General features: G+C 48.7%; 1 protein-coding gene across 3 annotated transcripts; it reads right to left on the reverse strand.

The window, feature by feature from the left end:
• Positions 1 to 2151: 2151 nt before the first annotated feature.
• Positions 2152 to 15028, reverse strand: PRKAB1 (protein kinase AMP-activated non-catalytic subunit beta 1). Of its 3 annotated transcripts, none has more exons than XR_009521671.1 (8): positions 14596 to 15028; positions 11903 to 12066; positions 10616 to 10709; positions 10240 to 10354; positions 8038 to 8171; positions 6457 to 6525; positions 2763 to 6206; positions 2152 to 2262 (listed from the first exon to the last, which is right to left on the reverse strand). XR_009521671.1 is itself a non-coding variant. In XM_060028076.1 (7 exons), the coding sequence occupies exons 1-7, from the start codon at positions 14752 to 14754 to the stop codon at positions 6129 to 6131; spliced, it is 813 nt and encodes a 270-aa protein (XP_059884059.1). In that variant the 5' UTR covers positions 14755 to 15028; the 3' UTR covers positions 2229 to 6128. The 3 variants fall into 3 exon arrangements, 1 of the variants encoding a protein (XP_059884059.1); XR_009521672.1 differs by having other exon boundaries at positions 2229 to 2923; positions 3577 to 6206; XM_060028076.1 differs by having other exon boundaries at positions 2229 to 6206.
• Between the last annotated feature and the right edge of the window lie 313 nt (positions 15029 to 15341).

Genomic DNA, 15341 nt, shown 5'->3' on the forward strand with positions numbered 1-15341 from the left:
CAAAATTAGCCATCACATTTTCTGCTCTTACAACTTAATTTTCACGAGACTGAAGCAGCAGCTTGCAAAGCAAATTCATAACTGAAATTAGGATTTGGAGACTTAGGCCAAAAAGGGATGATGTGCTTAACAGGACCGACCAGCTAGTTTGTCTTCAGAATTGGGCCTCTTGAACGTGATTTGCTTTAGAAAATATTCATGCAGGTTTAAGTCTAAAGCAATAATGCTAGGCCCACAGGGGTGGGACCAGCTAAGCTTCTGGTCTCACAATACAACAGACTGGCCTGCTCCAGTGGTTCTAAACTAGGGGTGGCTTGGCTCCCTTCCCTTGAGGACACTTGACAATATCTGGAGACATTTTTGGTTGTCACAACTGATGGTACTACTGGCACCCAATGGGTAGAGGCCAGGGCTGCTGCTAAACACCCTGCAAGGCACAGGGTGGCCCACGTGCCCACCCTCCACAAAAAGCTACCAGGCCCCAAGTGTCAATAGTGCTGAGGCTGAGGAAGCTCGGCCTGTTCCAGTCCGATTTCTTTCTTGGCAGTTTAAATATTGCTCATGATGCCAAAAGCATGGAGACGTGGCTCTAGGCACAGTGTTTATATGAGAAATGTTCCATCAGTCGCCTAGTCAAACGCTGAGGCTTTTATCTTCCGAAGCCGGGAGGGCAGGGCCGTGGACACCTGGAACTGCACAGATGGCCTGGCTTTCTCCCGAGTCTGTCAATGATTAACGGAACTCCTGTTTGCCCTGGAGGGGTCGTTAGAGGTAAAGAACTCTGGAAATGACTTTACTGCTATACACAACTCAGCCTGTCCTTTCAGAGAACCACAAAAAGGGAAAATAAAGTCGATCCAGGGTACACACAACTGGAGCTGTCTCTTGTTCTCACCTGCTGTTGAGTCTTGCAGATGAAATGGGTGAATGCACTCCTGGCAGGTAAAGAAGGCTGGCATCCTCACCCAGGCTCAGGCCCTCTGGCTGTCTTTAGGACAAAAAAAGACGAGGCAGTTGTGGGAGCTGAGCTCAGTGGCTGATCCCAGAGGCAGAGCACTGGTTCTCCAAGGGTCTGACTCACAGCAGTGGTCACTCTTAGGAAGGCCCTTGTCGATGTTTTTACAATTAACTGGAATGACCTGTACATACGTTTGTAGCTTACTGTTTTCTCCTGAAGACAATTATAATTGGCATCCCAGGGTAGAAGGCTCTAGCTTCTTTTCTCTACTAATTTGCTGATCAGGTGAGGTGCTAAAAAGCTGGATGGAGGGTTGAGTGGCCCAGAGACTTGGGTCTTCATCAGTGCACTCAAACTGTTTGTAAACACTGGTGGAGGGTCACGTATCAGGAGAATTGAGTTCACGCTCAGAAATGAAATCATGCTCATCTAGAAGTAACTGAGTTAACCAAAATGAAATGTTGCTTTTCCCTAAAATGGTTGAGTCTCTGACCTTAGCCATGCATGGCATCACTTTGGTGTTCTGTGTTTTCCCATCTTGGCCCTTGGCATCTTGGAGGTTTCCTAACTGAGCTTACAGTGGCACTTTTTCCTTTTCTGGCCCTTGACTTCCTGTCTGTGGCCATATCCCATTCATGGTGTAAAAGCTTTGTGGCTCCCAATGTGAAATGAAAGGAGCCCTAGGAATCATTTAGTGCTAATCCAACCCCTTCCATTTTTCAGGAGAGGAAACTGGGCTAAGAGAGGTCATGTGATTTGCCCAAGGTCACACAGCTACTCAGGCACTGAACTGGATGACATCCCTAATCTCAGTCCAGTGTCCACACTCCGGGACAGCGGATGGTGGGGGGGGAACGGCCAACTCTAACATGAAGCCAGGCTTTGACCAGAGGGAAGGAAAAGACCTTGCCTGGGTCCTTTGATCTTTGGTTTCAATATGCTGACATATGGTTGTTTACCTTGCAATACTACTACTTTACCCACTAGTAATTTAAAGACCTTACCTTTGGCTCCATAAATTCATTTGTATATACATTTCTGGAGGAAAAAAATATCTTCATTCAAAAGCAATTTCAGTTACACTTTAACCAACCATGTAACCAGTCCTCACCCATAATAGAGAAAGCATTACCTGGGTCATAGGACACCTCAGTGTGGCTTTGCTCCTGTGATTTGGACCAAACAGGGTCTCCTGTTCCATATCCATGAAATAATCTCCATTACTTTTAGCTTCTTGGGTATAGAGACTTTCACCTAGGTCTGTTAGCAGTCTTCTGGACCACGGGGGACTTCCTTTTGTGTTGCTTTTTAAAGAAAATGAAGTCTTTTAGACACACGAACAGCTGTGGAGAATGCTGACACCCACATCCCAGGGTTCTGTGGTTTTGGCTACATTTCCCCACCCTAGCAGTTACTGCCCTGGGAGTCCCCCGTGGCCCCAGGGCTGCAGAGGACTCTTACTGGGTTTTCTGGCTCCAAATTAGTTTTTACACTGGATTTTTGGCTTGGCTTTATCTGAACTTTGTGAGCAGAGCTGATCTGCAGGTGAGATTTTCCAACATGATGTTTCCCCCTGCAGCCTGGGGCTGATGACTCCCTCTGAGCCCTGACTCAGGCCAGCAGCCAGATTCTCTAACTCCTCTTACAGAAAAGGCAGTGCTTTTCTGGGCCAACTCATGAAGCGGGCTTCCTATCCAGGCGAGGGTGTCAAACCCTGGTCCTGGAGGCCTATGACTGGGTCCTACCCCCCCACCCCACCCTCTGAGTCTCCACCATGGGGCCAGGGGCCACGCTCACAGCTCACCAACACAGCAACGGTTTCTTCAATTCTGGTACTTCAATATATCCCTTTTATACTTTTGAGCTTAGCTATGTATTTTCAATTATACTTCAAAAATATTTGATCCACAAAAATAAACTCAAAATGGCTTAAAGACCCATGTAAGACATGACACCGTAAAACTCCTAGGAGAGAACACAGGCGGGACACGCTGACATAAATCACAGCAGTATTTTCAGTCTCCCAAGGCAAAAGAAATAAAAGCAAAAATAAACAAATGGGACCTCATTAAACTTAAACTTTTTGCCCAGCAAAGGAAACCATCAACAAAATGAAAAGACAACCTACAAAATGGGAGAAAATATTTGCAAATGATGCAACCAACAAGGAGTTAATTTCCAAAATATACAAACAACTCATACAACCCAATACCAAAAAAAACAAACAACCCAATCAAAAACTAGGCAGAGGACTTGAACAGACATTTTTTTCAAAGATGACACAAGCAAAGATGCTCAACATCGCTAATTATCAGAGAAATGCAAATCCAAACCACAATGAGGTAATACCTCACACAGGTCAGACTGGCTATCATCAAAGTCTACAAATAACAAATGCTAGAGAGGGTGTGGAACAAAAGGAACCCTCCTGCACGGCTGGTGGGAAGGTAAATTGGTGCAGCCACTGTGGAGAACAGTATGGAGGCTCCTCAAAAACACCTAAGAATAGAACTACCACATGATCCAGCAATTCCACTCCTGGGTATATACCCAGAAAAAAATGAAAACACTAATTTGAAAAGATACACGTACCCCATGTTCACAGCAGCCCTACTTACAATAGCCAAGACATGAAAGCAACCCAGGTGTCCATCAACAGACGACTGACTTAAGATGTGGTGTGTATACACACACACACACACACACACACAGGAATATTACTCAGCCATAAAAATAAATGTTGTCATTTGCAGCACCGTGGATGGACCTAGAAAATATTATGCTTAGTGAAATTAAGTCAGAGAACATAAATACTATACGCTATCACTCATCTGTGGAATCTAAAAATAATACAAATGCATACACAAAACAGAAACAGACAGATACAGAAAATAAAATTATGGTTACCAAAGGGGAAAGGGAGGGGAGGGACAAATTAGGGGCACAGGATTAACAGATATAAACTACTATACATAAAATAGATAAGCAACAGGGATTTACTGCATAGTACAGGGAATCATACCCAGTATCTTATAATAACCTACAATGACACACAAGCTACAAAAAACAGTGACTCACTATGCTGTAGACCTGAACCTAACACAATACTGTAAAATCAACTATACTTCAATAATTTTTAAAAAATAGAAAAAAGTTTTGATTCAGTTTTGGATAGAGGATTTTTATGTATTTCCTTAGTCTACTTAAATAATCCCTCCAATCCCTACATCTAGGGTTCCCACATCACTTGGGTTTTCAGAGTGAGATGGCTAATTACCCAGCTAGGAATGCCTTCTAAGCTTTCTCCACCTCAAGTGGACCAGATGACCTAAGGGGTTCCCCTTTCTCCCAAATTTATTTACATTTCCTGATGCCTGGGAAGAAAAGGCTTATTACTAAAGGGACACTGTAACCTTCCATCTTTTTGGTAGAAGGGACAGAGGCCCTTTTAGCTGGTGAGAACAGCTGACTCCAGAACATCCTGGTGTCTTCCAAGAGGGCGTCATGATCCCAGGCTCCCCTGTGGTGCTTGTCAATGAGCAAGAAGCAGCAGGACCTCGGAGCGGGGATGCTGCCAACTTGCGCAAGCCGGGGCCTTCACTGCTGCTTTTCCTCGGCTTCCCCTGTGGTCGAGCGGTTCCATGGGGCTCGATTTTACAGCCTCTTAACGGCCTTCTAATCTGCGTGCGGAATAGGTGGGTCAGAGAAAGGCCCTCAGCCCGAGAGGGAGCCGAGCTGCCCCGTCCACTCACCCCAGAGTGCCACAAGGATGGTACCATTTTCAATGTGTGCCAAGGCGGGAAAAAGACTGAAAAGCACTGCACTGAATAAAGCTCGGGGAGAGCTCCAGTCTCTTCTCCAAATGACTGCACGAAATCAAACCTTCCTCCAAGTGCACGTCTGTTATCTTTACAAAGCTTTATTGAAACCTGTACATCAAGGTGACAGTAATTCAGTGTTTTGGAAACAGTAACAAAAAAGGGTATCCCAGACCCAGGTTCGCCAAATAAATATGAGACACCAGGGATATGGTTCCTCCGTCTCCCAGCAGGAACAAAGCGCAGGACGACAGCTTCCACCGACCTGGGGACAGGAACCTTGCTAACGGGCATGTCTCCGGCATCTCCAAGCCGTGTGGAGAGGTTCACTTTGGTCCAAAGGATGATTTCCTCACACAAATTCAGAAGGCTGCCGCAAGTTCTAATTTCCTTCCAGAAGAAGCAACAGCAATTGCTACAGCCTTCTTTGCTAAGGAGGGACCAGAGGTCCCAAGCAAGGTGGCACAGGCTAGGGTAGGGTGCCTCTCCAAAATTTGCGTGCTAACACTGTCACCTCATTACGAATCGAATAAAAAGCTGGACAACCTTCCAGCTAGCGGTGGTCAGTCCGCAGGATCCTCCAGCTTAACGGAGATATCTGGCCATGGTTTTCCAAGTCTGTTCTGAGAACAGATTATTGCTCAGCACAGGTCACATGATCTATAGTCTAGTTGGGGTGATTTAAAAATTGGCCTAAGGCTGTACAGTCAGCCACCTCTGGTTAAAAAAAAATACTTAGTGCACATAAGTGTAAGAAAGAATTGTAAAACTTCATCTGGAAATTAGACAGGTTCTAATTTCTATAGAAATTATGCCTCCCTGGAGCAGGGAATGGAAGACGATCTATTGCTCTGAATTCAGAGGACAGGCAGAGACCAATACCATACTCGCCGTTAGGTCCACAGCCAGGCCTCAGCAGGGACAAGTCAAGACACACACACAAGATGAGAAATTCTGTGCGGCCTCGGTACCTGCTTCCCGGATTTCCACCAGCAAAGTGGCTCGGGTTCCTTTTTGGCTTAAGAAAAGTCTCCGTGACCAGTTCAGAGGATGTAAATTTAGACCTGCACCGTGGTGTGGGGTGCAGACCGTCTGCTCCCTCTCCCCCCTCAGCCTTGATGAGCCCCAGGGCTCACAGCCACCGGGTGCTAAGAGGACTGTTACAGACCGAGGCGCTCCAGGAGCTGCTGTGTCTGGAACAAACCTTCAAGTAGGAGTAGAGCGGGTACGAAATGTCTTCTAAAGAGCGTGAAATGGGAAATTTACAGTCCATCCTGTCTAGTGAAAAGCATGCACGCGTGGAGCCCGGTGGTGCACACTGCCCCCTGGGGCCCACGGCTGGCCCCAGCTCTTCATATGGGCTTGTATAACAAGGTGGTGACGTATTTTTTCTTGTACCGGTGGGTCGCGCTGAGCACCATCACTCCGTCCTGAGGAAGAGGCGGAAATCACCAAAGGCAGGACTAAGTCAGGAGGCTCAAAGTTTAGGGAGCGTGAGAATCATCAGGAGGCCTGAGTAAAGCAGGTTCCTGGGCCTCCCTTCGGAAGAGGAGCCTACGGGTCTGGGTCAGGTCCCGGAAGCCGCCCTTCAGGTAAGTATCGATACTGCAGGTAGTGCCGTCGCTAGGGGGCCGCAGAGCACACTTGGAGAAACACAGTAAGTAACAAACACGTCCTTACCTTAATGGAAAGTGCATAGAGGTGGTTCAGCATGACGTGGTTGGGCTCAGGGAGCAAAGCTGGATCACACTGCGGGGGAGCAAAAGCAGACGTGTGCACTTCAGATTTGGAAATCAAGATTCTCCCGTGTTTCATGGCACTGGATTTCAGAGGGAAGGAGGCAGGCTCTCAGGCCCCTTTCTTCCTTGTCAGGCAGTGAAAGGGCTTGTGCACGATGACTGGGTGGGCGAGGGGTCATGCCTGGTGCTCCAACTAAGGGGCGCTCTCGGGGTCTGCTGGGCGCACTGGTGTGCATCTCTGGCCAGGCTTCATCTAGATTGTGGGCCGTGGCTCTGTCCTCTCTTTGGAGGAGGGGCAGGAAGAAAGCCGTGCAGTGAAGGGGCTTTTAGAAAAAGCGGGAAGAAATGATCAATACTCAACGCTCCTGAGCAGTGTGTTGCAAACTCATGTCTCTGAGACTCAGACGGGGAGCCTGAAGAATGCACTGGATGACTGGGGGAGGGGAGAGGCGCTCTGACTCCGTAAGAGCTCACATACGAGGCAATGTTGCCACACCTTCCTATTTTTTCAGAGAAGCCAGAAATCCAGGTTTTTCTTTATTTTTCCCCCAACGTACACTCCCCAATTTTATAAATGCTAATTCAAAACAGAAAAAGCATCCAGTAAAAGCCGGCTCAGCTGTCAGATGTGTGCTTGGGGCGGGGCGGCCCCAAGAACAGCGAGTCCCTGGGGGACACACCGTGACTGCTGCGGGGATGCCTGCACGTGTACACCTCCAGCCCCCTGCTCAGCACACGTGCACCCACTTCTGTGTGGCGTCTAGAGCAGCAGCAGTTACCTGATCACCCTGGAGCGTCTGCCTGTTAGGTGGTGGCCTGGACAAGGCTGAAGAACACCTGGACTCCCAAGAATTATGGCTACGCTGCACAGTCCAGAGCCGGGGAACCAGGCAGCTCAGGTCAAACAGGATGGAAAATCAAACGTGGGGAATAATGGGGTGCTCTTCAGGATTCAGCAGGAAGCACACTTCTTTTTATAAGTAATATCAATTTCCCAGAGGCAATGCGTGTTACCCACATACCCCAAATTTTGATCCATGAGCCCTGAGGTTTCTAAAAGCAATTTGGGGATTAAAACTAGATTCTGGAACTTCCCTGGCAGTTCAGTGGTTAAGACTTCGCGCTTCCACTGCAGTGGGTGTGGGTTCGATCCCTGGTTGGGGAACTAAGATCCCACATTCCGAGCGCGGCAAAACAAACAAACAAGATTCTAAAATCTGGGGGCCAGAGGAGGAATTCCACCATGCAGCTTACTGAGAAGAGGCGGTTATGTATTTTGTCCTGAAATTTGAGGTGGGAGTGGAACACAAGAGGAAGGGCTCAGAAAGGCTTTGTGGGATGGGGAGGCCCACTCTGGGAACATCTTGTGAGTAGCCCGTTCCCACGTCAGAGGGGGACCCCGGCAGTTAACACCAATGGGTGACATTGAACATTTTCACGAGCTGCCTTGCAAGATGTGCACCGAGGGGAGCAGCTGAACGTGACCGTGGAGGACGGTCTGGGCAGATGTCTGGTTACTCACAGAAATCCCTGTGTCCTTGTTCAGGATGACCTGGAGAAGATGTGGCGGGAGGATGGGTGGTGCTTTAAACCGCTCCTCTGGTTTCCAGACGTAAGGCTCCTGATGGTAGGGTCCTGGTGGGGAACTGGACAGCTCTGTTGGGAGATGGTGACAGGACATTTACTTGGAAAATTAGGAGTCCTGGGAATAGTCTCAATTTGTGGTGACATTTAGTTTTCCATGTCTCCTGTTCCCTCAGTACAGATTTATATTCTCTTGAAGGATATACTGGCCCCAAGGGGGAAGAGCAGAGGCAATGAGAAAACACTTCTGGAATTTGAGTGACAGGCATAAAACTCAAGTAGTGAATTCTGACGCTCTGGTGGCAGACAGCAGTCGTGGCAAAGCAGTGAGTCTGGGACCGAGTCGTGGGAAGCTGCTCACAGTGACCTGACCCTACAGCCACCGCAGGCCGATGCGGCCTCCTTGCTGCAGGCCGGGCTGGCAAGAACAGCACAGAAGCTCAAGGCTTCCAGTGAGGCTTATGCGGCTGGGCCCAAGTGAGGCGCGCCAGCAGCCAGAATAAAAGCGAAGATAAAGTAGCCTGTTCACACAGAGGCGCCGGCGCGTTTCAAAACTAAAACAACGAGAAGTTGAAGACCTGACCTCTAGAGGCTCTCTGCCTCCAGCGCTCTCCGGTTCCTCTTAAACTCATGCTGGAGTTTCCCCGTTATACAGATATAGTAAGAAGCTTCTAGAAGTGCAGTGCTCCGTAAGCTTCAAAGCTGCTCACTCAGTGACATCTGGCCAGCTGGCGGGGACTGAGCTGTGATCCAAAGGACACCTGGGATGTGTCTGGCCGCCGAGACTCGTGCTGTCCCCGTAAAGCTGAGATGGCTTGGCTCCGCCAATTCCTTCCACGTCATTCTCTAGGGGACAGACTCCCTTCACACAACCCAGCCCTACCACAGCAGGAAACTGAGAAAGGCATTCAGTGCAGAAAACTGAGCCTTTAGGAGTCAATATGTATTTTGAGAAAGGGAGTGTCTACGTATGAGAAGAGTATGGAGAGCCTGAAGTTGGTTTCCCAGCAGTGAGGGGTCAGCCTCCTTTCCCCAGGCAACCTCTGCTGCACAATCTTGACTAAAAGCTTTGGACTGTGGCGTAAAATTTCACTTATCAGCAAGTAAGGGCTATCTGGGCATTTCCCCCACCCCCCAATTCCCACCTGTCTGAATAAAACAGAAATGACTTCTCTAAAAGACCAGTTAGCTATCCAGAGCAGAGAATGTTATTTTTGGATTTCCAATTCCTGCTCAATAACATGACTTGCGAGCCACCTGGTCCACCTGCCAGTGTGAGTTCTGAGCTGATAAAGAGTTAAGAGATCCTGGGGGCAGGACCTCCAGGCCCAGGCAGGCGACAATGAAGAATCATCCTGTGAACTGAACCCGTTTTCCTAGATGGTCAGGCACAGTCCCGGGGAACCTTCACTGCTTCCCATAGGGGTCCTGGGATGGCTTGAGGCCCTGCAAGAAGGGGCAGTGCAGCTGGTGTGAACACTGTCCATGCCAACGCATCCTTCTCCCTGCGTAGCACATACTGTTTCCAAGCAGTTTCTTCCTGTGGGTTTGGATGCAAGGCAATTTACTGAAAGTTCGATGATCGGATGACTCTTGGAAGATGGGAGAGTTTTACTAGGACCATACTGAGCAGGTTGTGCTGTGTAGCCTGTTCTGTGGTGAGCCTTACCCCCGCCAAGAAGGGATTCTGACAAGGTGCTCATGGACCACGCAAATGATGCCAAGGTCACTGAGGGGTCAGTTTATCACCTGTCGGGCTGAAACTCTCCAGGTGCCCCGAGCAGGCTGGCTTCCCCAGTGCTGGCCCCTCACCGACCTGATGCAACTCTCTAGGGCCTCTTGGGCCTGCCTTGGCACAAGACCAAGCTCTGGTTCCGTTTCCAGTGTCTGCTCTCTGTGGCCAAGCAGACCTATGGAATCCTGGAGATGACCCAAAAAGTGACTTACGGGTCCCTCAGAGCTAGATTTTAGCAACCTGACCTGACACAGAGTTAGGAATTAGTTTTGTGGCTCTTTGGGGAGATACGGACACCCACCGATTGGGCGGCTCCCACTCAAGAGCAAGAGGCAAGAGAAACAAGGTATTTCTAATCTATACAGCCCCCACCGGCACACACGTGGTAAAAATAACTGCTCATACCAGACACGTCGGAGCACTTTTGGGAATCCACCATTAAAGCATCAAATACTTCAAAGTCAGTTTTCTTCACTTGAATGATGTTGTTTACTGTGCCAAGCTGGCTGGTCACTATCGGCTGGGAAGAGACAGACAGGCAGAAATCACAATGTGGACAGTCTCTAGAGGTGTCTTTAGAGGATCCAGCAGCCCTGCTGGAAGGTCTCATCTCCTGGCTGGCCCACCTGCTCATCTCCGTCAAGGATGCCAGTAGGCCGACAAGGAGCGCTGCTATCTAGCTCGGCCACGCACAGGGACTTCGACCAGCAGGACAAAGGGACCTGGCAACTTGTCTGGATTGTGGGGGCGGCCAGAGGACCAAGGGCGGGAGGAAGGGTACCTCAGAAGGGTCGTGTGTCCACTGACCATCCACGAAGAACTTGTACTGATGCTCTCCTTCCGGCAGGTCCAGGATGGCTACAAAGTTATTGTGGCTGCAAGAAAAAGGGAAGCAGACGATGTTAGCGGGATGGGCTGCCCTCTTAGCTGACTTGCAAAACCAGCCACGGAACAAAACAAAACTTCCACGTAAAATCAAGGGTTCAGCTGCACGAGAAATAAACATTTTTCACCAATTTAGACAATTCAGTATAATGATCTCAATCTAGAAAGGCTACCAGGAAGCGGCATCGTAAGAGGTTTCCTGGAAAACTCGCTTTGCTCAAACACCAGGAGTCCACATTCCTACCATCAAAAGGTCAACGAACAGTCATTCGTCCTCAACTTGTGTGCAAAATAACACCTGGCAGCCTGGATGCCAAGGAGGATGGCAGCACAAGATAAACAGCAAGCCGCCCGCCAAGTTTTACCCTTTGCTAGCTTGCCTAGCTCAGGACAGGGGATCAATTTCACAGGATGTACCAACAGTTCCCTAAAGCAACTCGTATAACTACTAAAGAAAAGGGTTCCACGAAACCTCTCTCATTTGATTGTTTTGTTCTTCCGACTAGCATGCCTTGTAACTGGGCTGAGTGGCTCCCTCCTACACCAACTGGACCCCTGGAAAAGCAGGCAGCTCCTTATCAAGAACCAGCCCTGGCCCAGCAGGGCACGATTTCTTCCTTTGTTTCATCAAGAGGACTTACTCGTGAAGATGCTTTTCCACTGACAATCTGAGACAGCCGTCCATGCTAGGGTGTCTGAGCAAGTGTTTGGCTATAGTCGTGCTAATGGCGCCTACATAATGTGTACCTTTCAAACAAAAGTGATACAGAGTCCAAGTTAGAAGGAAGCTCGGAGATCATCTGGTCCAACGTTCCCTTCTCACAGAGAGGAACAGAGGCTCAGCTCAGCCAACAAGGACTCAAATCCCGCTCTGTCCACGGCGCTAGGAATAGAGTTCTCTTTCTGAAAACAGTCCTGCTGAACAGACGCAAAGCTAGAATATCTGAAGTGCAAGGTGTCTGTGAAACGGAAATGCTCATAACTGTGCAACGTTTTCTTCTAAGTGTGCTCTAAACCTAGCACGACTCCTTGGTGTGTGAGATTTGAATCCTGTGAATAATTAAGCACAACTATTTTTCCATTCAGCATCAACTTTATAAAAACATCCTCTTCTATTCACCCACAGGAGTAACCAGAGTAGCCCTGGGTTAAGACAAGTCGATGAACACACCCAGGCGATTACCTTCTCGTGAGGGGAAGTTTACTCCAATTGTTGAAGGACCCAGATAAGTAAACTTCCTTTCCGCCCCCCGTCCATCGAAACACAGTTGGCCGAGCCTGGGCAGGAGCTTTGTCGTTCACTTCCAGATCGTGCTGCCAGGCCAGGAACTCCTCCTTCTCCGGAGCCTGGAAGCAGAGCGCTTGACTCAGGAACAGGAAGCCATTAGTGAGCTCCCTGCAAGAGACAATTACCCTCATACTGACAATTCATTCTAAAGACGCAGCTGTCGCTACCCAGGTTCATATTCCAGCTCGTTAACTCACTTGCAAAATGGAGATGATAAAAGCACCTATTTCTTAAGGTTATTGTGCAGGCTGAGTGAGACAAGACAGCCCATGTAGAAAGCTCTGCATAGTGTTGGACCCAGAGTAGGCGCTTCGTAATTATTAGCTACTGTTACTGCTGTTATTTAGGAGGTCGTCATCAAAATTCTAGAAGTTATAAAGCTCACTTGCAAGAAGGCAGTGAATGAATTTGAGATTAGCTTAATAAATGTCATTCTCCTCCCTTAATTAAGCAAGATTTGAAGTACATGAAAAATTACTAGGGACAATTCCAGAGCTGTCAACTTGAAAACTGGCAAGCCCAGGTGCTGAGGAAGGCAAAAGCTAATCACTGAGTGCTGTCCAGGCACCAGGGAGAAAAAGATAAGACAAAGACTGACGTTCATTACGGTAAACAGTAACTTCTTATGTGGGCAGCGCTGTATAAAGGAGGTGTTCCGGGACGAGAGACAAAAAACACATCTGACTCTGGGTGTGGTTTTGGATCTCTTACATTTTTCCTGGTCAGAAGCCAAAGAGCAGGAGTTCTAGGCTGTGATAGACTCTTAAAAGGTCTGGAGCAGGTTTCGAGCACCTTCAATTCAAATACTGACCTGAGCTCATTTAAAAGATACCTGCATTTCTGTGACCTTTAACAAAATTTACAGATTAAAGAACAACAGACTGCAATCTCTTTCCACTGAGGGTGTGATAACTAGCCACAGGCAAAATGGTGAGCAAGTGTAGTTAAAAGAATTCACGACTTGTTTTTTGTATCCGAGCATTCAATCCAGTGTGTCTGCTACATCATTTCAGTAACTTCTGTGGAAATGATAATGGAAATTATTTAAATCATTCTCTACAGATCATCTGTATGCTAAACATTTCTTATAAGAGTTTTAAAACAAAAGAATATTTCTTAAAGAAAGTAGCTTGATTCTTAGGGTATCTTAAATGGCTGCCCTTGGGCCAAAATTATTTCTAGGGGAAGAGATGTCAAATCATTGGATAAACAGGATTCCAAAGTTCACTTTGCACACAGCTTCAGGAATGCAACGAATTCAGAAAGCAAGATGAAATCACAGGCTGGAGGGCCAAGTAAAAGCAGACTCTTTAGGGGTTTCCCTGGTGGCGCAGTGGTTGAGGGTCCGCCTGCTGATGCAGGGGACGCGGGTTCGTGCCCCGGTCCGGGAAGATCCCACATGCCACGGAGTGGCTGGGCCCGTGAGCGATGGCCGCTGAGCCTGCGCGTCCGGAGCCTGTGCTCCGCAACGGGAGAGGCCACAGCAGTGAGAGGCCCGCGCACCACCCAAAAAAAAAAAAAAAGGCAGACTCTTTATAGGTTAGCCTCAAAGCCAAGATTCAGGTGAGGATATAAGATAATAATGCGATCACCCAAGCCAGCATCTGAGGGAAAATGAGTACAGCTGGGATGAGTTGCCAATTAGCCTAATGGGCAATGATGATTAATAGGCAACTAGATACTAACAGAATGTGTGTCGGAGGGGGAAGAGGTGCTTGTCATCTTTCCTAAACCTACTTGTTGCAGTGCCCTTTAAGTATTTAGTTGTTCATTTCTTTAGGATATACCACATACGTATCAGCTGGCAGAATCACTAAGTATTCTTGGACCGGGCTCTGCCCCTAGAAACTGACCACAGCAGGTGGTTAGCAGGAAAAGTGGCTGAAGCAGGAATGGAGAACCTGTCTTTAGAGTTTTTAATGAGTTAAAGCAGACCGCAGCAGGACGGCCAAATCTGGCCTGCAAAAATGTTTGCTTTGGCCTGTTTAAAATATTAAGTCATATATAAACAATAGGAGAGAGAAGCCGAGCAGCTGGCTGCCTCCTTCAGACTGATGTTTCACTTACTCACTGACCTCCGGAAGTCAAATTACTTTTCTATGCTTGCTCTAAAGGGTGAACCACAACTTTTCAGCAGAACTAAAGACCTCTGGCAGCTGCAGTCAGCTGTTCGACTCTACGTTCACCTTACACATGTTCTGGTTTATCTCCAAAACTGAAAGTTAACTGCAAAACTATTACAAAAAGCGCCAGTCTGCGTAAAGGTGGTGGAAGATTTCTCAGAGCTGTGAAATTAATCATACCTAAGAGAAAAGCAGAGACTGGGACTCAATTACTGCTAGAGCCACGATCTTAATTTAATTAATTAAGAATTTGAACCTGTCTCAGAGCTGCCTCTTCCTTAATGATGTTAAACGAAGTGAATTCCTCCTCCCTCAGGGTGACTTTCTCATATCGGTAATTAGACACAGGTTCCTGAGCTGCTAAGAGGATTCTCCCACTTCTGATGATTAGAGGGGATACGAGGGGAAGGCTCTAGGAGATTTCAACATTAGTCAAGGGGAATCAGATTCCCACACCCCCATTACCTTGATTTCCTCGGAGTGGAAGAGGTCAGCGTCCTCGGGGCTGTCCATCAGGATCTTGGGCCTGTCCCCATCCTTGGAGCCCCCCGAGCTGTCCCCTCGGGGCGTCTTGTGGCCGCCCTGCCGGTCCAGCGCAGCGCGCTCGCTGCTCGTGTTGCCCATGGCGGAGGTAGCCGGACAGGGGGCCTCACTCCAAGGGAGGAACAAGTGACTCCCGGTACCTCCACCAGGACCCTAGGAAGGAGTCGGAGCACCGGGCACCACACCCCTCAGGCTAGGATACGGGGTCGGGATCCGGCTTGGGCCGGGTAGCAGGGCTGCCGAGGTCTCACAAATGCGCTTTACCTGCTGCTCAGGCCGCCGCACACCGAACACACCGAGCGCTAGGAAAACTCGACTCTCTCCCAAGAACTCCCCCACGTCTTAACAACTTCCGCTTCCGACACTTGCGCAAAGCGACCCAACCCACAGGGTTGGGAGTGGTTGCGGCGGGAGAAGCGCGCGAGGCGAACTTGACCTCACTTCCGCTTCCGGTCCAGGTCAGCGCGTTGGCAAGCACCCAGATGGTCCCGGCGGGCTCCGGAGGGCGCAGTCGCAGTTGGCCGCTCCGGCCGGTCCAGGACGTGGCTGCTGAGGGCCAGCAGGGGACGCAGAAGCGCGCAGGCCATCTGGGCCGCCCTCCTCGCTCTGGGATGAGCTATGGTGTTAGTTATCTCGGTTACTTTTGCCCACTTCCAGTTGATTCTACA

The sequence above is a fragment of the Delphinus delphis genome, chromosome 13 (assembly GCF_949987515.2).
Source record: "Delphinus delphis chromosome 13, mDelDel1.2, whole genome shotgun sequence".
Lineage (NCBI taxonomy): Eukaryota > Metazoa > Chordata > Mammalia > Artiodactyla > Delphinidae > Delphinus > Delphinus delphis.

What these genes read in the sequence shown, in the direction of transcription:
- PRKAB1 (XM_060028076.1), bottom strand. Translation starts at nt 14,754, where the DNA reads ATGGGCAACACGAGCAGCGAGCGCGCTGCGCTGGACCGGCAGGGCGGC. An exon ending in AAACTTCCCCTCACGAGAAG is followed by an intron (nt 10,710 to 11,902) that starts GTAATCGCCTGG and finishes TTTTTCTTGCAG; the next exon opens with CCACAATAACTTTGTAGCCA. An exon ending in AAAGTGCTCCGACGTGTCTG is followed by an intron (nt 8,172 to 10,239) that starts GTATGAGCAGTT and finishes ATCTCCCAACAG; the next exon opens with AGCTGTCCAGTTCCCCACCA.